The sequence below is a fragment of the Rhagoletis zephyria genome, unplaced genomic scaffold (assembly GCF_001687245.7).
Source record: "Rhagoletis zephyria isolate East Lansing unplaced genomic scaffold, Rhagoletis_zephyria_1.1 Rzeph_scaffold_19169, whole genome shotgun sequence".
Taxonomy (NCBI): Eukaryota; Metazoa; Arthropoda; class Insecta; order Diptera; family Tephritidae; genus Rhagoletis; species Rhagoletis zephyria.
This window is the reverse complement of record NW_016176229.1, coordinates 4,343-9,387: the sequence shown is the minus strand read 5'-3', so window position 1 is coordinate 9,387 and position 5,045 is coordinate 4,343. Positions and strand designations below refer to the sequence as shown.

Sequence of the window (5,045 nt, the reverse complement as noted above, 5' to 3'; positions counted from 1 at the left end):
TCACGGTGAAATACATACATACAGGGTGGACCAAATAAGACCTACCATCCATAGTTCATAGGTCCATAGTTTGCCTAGCAGTGTGCGCAGTCGCTCCATCTTGTTGGAACCACAAATTCGGATGCTGCTCTGGCATTGGCAGCAAAAAGTTGTCAATCTGTAAGAAGCCCCAGAAATAGTTTCTGGCGTTTCATCCTTATTCTCGAAGAAATATGGGCCGATAACTTTTTCGGCCATAACACCGCACCGGATGGGTGAGACTGGTGCTGGTGTTTTGCCCTTGGATTTTCAGAGCCCCACATTTTACAGTTTTGCTTGGAAATACGCTTCATCCGACATCAAAACATTACCTAAAAAATCAATTTGTGAGGCTAATTGTGTATAACGAATAGCGTTTTGTAGTCGTTGTTGGTCGTCTTGCTCTAAGCATCCACTATGAATTTCCCAGAGATTAGCTATAACATGCAGAAAGAAAATAACAATAATATTAAAAAAAAATAAAGAAGTTATACGTGTTTAACATTGGTAGACCTTATTTGGCTCACCCTGTATATCCACAGCTGCACATGGGTATGCATGCCCTGCAAAAAGTGGGACTAGGTTAAATACCAGTACAGGACCACAATACCTTGTAACCAACACTAGTAACCAAAATGGTCCAAATATATGAGCAAAATATAGTTACATTTACATTGCGATGTCATTGAACCTGACCACCTCTGGTCCAACGCAGCATAATATGGGACCACTTTTGGTGCACCACTGCATAACATGGGACTACCTAGACAACTACTCCTTTTGGACCATGGCACATTCGACAACCGAATCATATTGCCGATCGGCCACGAAGAGGTGGTGTTCAATACATATATAAGTTTTTTACGTTAGAAGTGGTCCAGGTCAGCATAACAAGTTACTAGTACGCAACCTGGTCCTTTTGCCCATACTTTAAAACTACGACCCAGTGGGCCACCTGGTCCTCAAATTTTTGCAGGGTGTCTTATGAATTTAATATAACACAATTGTATAGAAATGTGCGCGCGACTAAATATTCAATCCCGATCCCGTTCATCCCGACATTCAATTTTAAAGTCCCCAACCTGCCCATCACAACGTTCTTCAGAATTTACCGCAGGTCCCGTGGTTCACGGATATCTATCGCTAAGTAAAATTCATATGGCTTTCAAATTAATTTTAAATTATCTCGTGTTTATTGTATATGTATGTATGTATTTCTCGATTTTTTTTCTTTTCCTTTCTGAAATCTCGGAAGTTGCGGGTTTTATCCGGCGTGTCGGGAAGTGATTTTTGTCAAGTCTCGCCCGCAAATTTTTTAATACCTTCCCGGCCATTTTGAAATCAGTACTGTGGGTCCCGATATTCCGCGTCCATCTTTATATGAAATTCGAAAATTACGCCTAAAACCATGCTCCAAATTCAATGCTACTTTAATAAAGTGATCTTTAAAAAATTTAATTTTCAGTTGGTTCTATGAAATTGTTCTTGTTGCATACGAAATCTTCCATCCTACATATGTATGTATATTAATTCAATTACCTCGTTTATTTTCCAGCTAATGCAGCCAAAACCAAAGATAGCAATGATGTGCAAGTTGGCACGAGCAGCAGCTTCAACGCTGAAACGCTAAAAATACGCCTGCTAACGGGCCTTGTGTATGCGTGTGAGGTTCGGGATATGGTTATGTGTTTGAATCGCGAGTATCATCTGGTATGCGAACGCTTTTGGAAATCAGAGCCAGCCACATCAAAGTCTGAGCATTCGCAAATGTTTTACTATCAGGAGGTGAGTTCAATGGACTGATGGCCGTTTCTTTCAGTTCACTTTAATTTTTTTTTCAAACTCTTTCAGCAATTTGCCATAATAAGAGATGCTAACTTTTTGAATCGTGTCAAGCGTAAGCATTTGAAACTACAGATTTGTCAACGCCCTATTAGCGCAGCCGCAGTTGATAATAATGGCAATCCAAAAATGCCCCTGCAACCAGTAGGCGTGGTACTATTGCCACTACATCAATTTTTCATAGCATTCAGCAATGAAATGATGGCAAATCGTTTGGTTACCGAAAAGGTATGTGCCATTAATTTGTGTGTTTGGGATATATAGCAAAAAAAGCTTTATTTCAAATCTTATTATTTAGCTTCCCGTTATTTCCATTGACGCTTGGACACCTATTTTGGGTCAGAATGGCGAAAAGTTGGGTGAAATTAAGTGTCTGCTTGCTATTGGTAGCGAAGAGCAGATAAAAAATCTTAAATTACAACGTGGCTTTCGCCCTTTACACGCCGACATGTTTAGCAGTATTGCCATAGACGCTACACGAGAGCCACTCTATCCAAGTCTTCTCATACCACCCGAAGATATTAATGCAGCAATTAAAGGAGCAAACACACCAAAAAGTATTCGGCGTACAGTAAATTTGATGGAAATGTTGCAAGAAGCTTTGGAACAAACGCAATCGTCACCGCAAACGTCTGCGGCGTCTTCAATGTTATCACTACCGACGCCAAATTCAATGTCGTCAGCGGCGACTACCCCGCAACAGCAACAAGTGCAGCCCAAAGTGTGTTTACAGGAACGCACTTTCCAATTTGAGTTGTATATTGATTGTGCGGCATCATTGCCGCTAAATCCTTCCGCTAAGGGTAAGGGTGGAAAGAATGCTGCTAAGCGTTCAGCATCCAAGCGTTTTCCAGCAGGCGAGCCACCAACCACATACGTTACATTCCAAGCAGATGAGTGTTCGGGCAGTAGCGGACCTTATAAGTCGCATGAGGGGAACGTTTATGCCACAGATGTTGTTGAGCGCAGTACGCATCCGCGTTTCACGCAACGCTTTTTGGTCACTGTGGGCGCTGAATATTTAGAAAATGTAAGATAACAGCTTTCTTGAGACCCGAAAAATTAAATTAACGATTGTTTTCTGTATCAAATTTTCAGCCTAAGCAAAATTTCATTCTGAAGCTATGGAAAAAGGCAAATGTACCGCCGACTGGCAATGGCAGTAGTGGCTCCGGTACGACTGCACGTTTGGTACCCAAGCCAATTGACGATGCCATCATAGGTTTTACCGCACTAGACTTGGGCGTTTTTTTGCGTGGCATGCATATTGGTGGCACTTTCAATGTGATCGATTTTAATGGACGCATAAATGGACAGTTGCAGTTGAGTGCCAAGCCAATGGAAGGGTGGTATGTTAAGTTTCTCGCACAACGTATATATAAACATCCACAGCCGCAAAAGGAAACACAACCTAGACCAGATCTACAGTTTATTAACCCTGCTTCTGTTTCTGCTCCTGCTAAAAACGCACAATGCGCTGTTGGCGCTTCCATTGACAATGTCATTGAACAATTTGGAAACTCACTCGATCTCACACACTTAAATCTTAGTCAAGCCGTTAAGCATAAATTTAATGAGCTGGAGGGTATTTCCAAGCGCTTGCGCACACGTCTTAGCAGCGTGGCTGGTGAGCCATTGCCGGAGCAGTTCGATGCGGCCGGTTTGAATGATTGGCGACCGTTGTGTGATGTGATTGGAGAAGAGTTACCAATGGATATTGAATTAAATGAATTTGAGCGCGACATTAATTTACCACCGTTGGATGATGTGACTGAAATGGTAAATGCAAATGAAGTGAATGAATTCGAGCGTGATATTAATAAATCCGCTAATGCGGCAGGTGATGATGACCCCAAGGGCGTAGACGATAATGAACTCGAAGAGGCCGTTGATGATAATAAGGGTGATAAAAAAGAAAATTTGATCTCAAAGACGGCGCCCGGTGTAGCCGATCCCATTGTTGAATAGTGGCGACATAAACGCCGGAAAATAACTAAGTCAGCAGCAGCAACAGCAGCGATGAAAATAAGAAATACTATTACAATTAAACTTATGCAACACACATGTCAGTCTATAGCACTCTTAGCATCACAAATAACATTTTTAGCACCATTACTACTAACCCCACAACAACCACCGACCGTGAAGGCATCACCCCCAATCCAGCTCATCATTAAAACGCTCCTTGCATTTTCAATAAAGGCTCAATAGTACTTAAATAAATTTATGCATCGTAATAATAAGTAAAGCGCAACTTTTGCCAATTTTTATTAATAATATTACTAAATGTGTACGCGTATGATAATATATAGTGGCTATTGCAACTACTATATTTATGGAAGTTTTAAACGACCTGCGATTCTTAATAGCTAAGCAAAATTGTTATTACTTTCTCCCCTCCTTGTCTTTATAAATAATGTATTTCACCCAATTAGCATTAATTATTTACTTTATGAAATATACATACATAAAAATGTAGTTACCGTATATACATACATACATACATACATAGGTTTAAGTATTGAGTTATATACTAAATTTCGAGAGAAAAGAAACCACGTATTTATAAATGAAGTATTTAGTTGCACTAAATTATTTTTATTATTATTACTATTACTATATGTACAATGTAATCATTGAAAATTCCAAAAGAGTAGATATGCAAGGCATTCGATTATCAATTAAAAATCGTGAAAGTGGAATAAAAAACAAAAATTCTTATCCAAGCCCAGAAACAGAATCTTTGTGTATAAACTAGAAATGAAAATCAAAATAAATTCAATAAAATGAAATGTTACTGGTTTTATGTGAAATCAAAAGCGTTTTATATAAAGTACAAGCTGACCCGGCAAACTTCGTTTCGCCCAATTACATTTTTTAATGAATTATTTTGGAACAATCACGATTTCAACCGCAATTTGTTCTTTTTTTTACCGAAAAATAGCGTATCGTTACCTTAATATAGAAAGGCCCTATCTCACAACGACGCTGAAATACAAAAAGCCGTAACTAAGCAAACATCCGAAATGCCCGCTTCGATTGATTATGATGTATTTCATCGAATTATGTGTCCCAAACCATTTTAAGCAATAAAAAATTTTAGTCAGTTACGGCTTTTTTGCATTTCAGCGACTGTATGAGTTAGGGCCTTTCTATATTAAGGTAACGGTATGTTAATAATTTCA

At 39.3% G+C, this 5,045-nt stretch overlaps 1 protein-coding gene across 1 annotated transcript; it reads left to right on the top strand.

Annotated features, from left to right (window-relative positions):
• Positions 1 to 1,554: 1,554 nt before the first annotated feature.
• Positions 1,555 to 4,793, top strand: LOC108380408 (uncharacterized; the record flags this gene model as incomplete). The annotated part of the gene is made up of 4 exons (XM_017636779.1): positions 1,555 to 1,803; positions 1,870 to 2,088; positions 2,159 to 2,890; positions 2,959 to 4,793. Coding segments are annotated over 4 exons (2,070 nt in total), but the record flags the coding sequence as incomplete, so codon positions are not given.
• Positions 4,794 to 5,045: the final 252 nt, after the last annotated feature.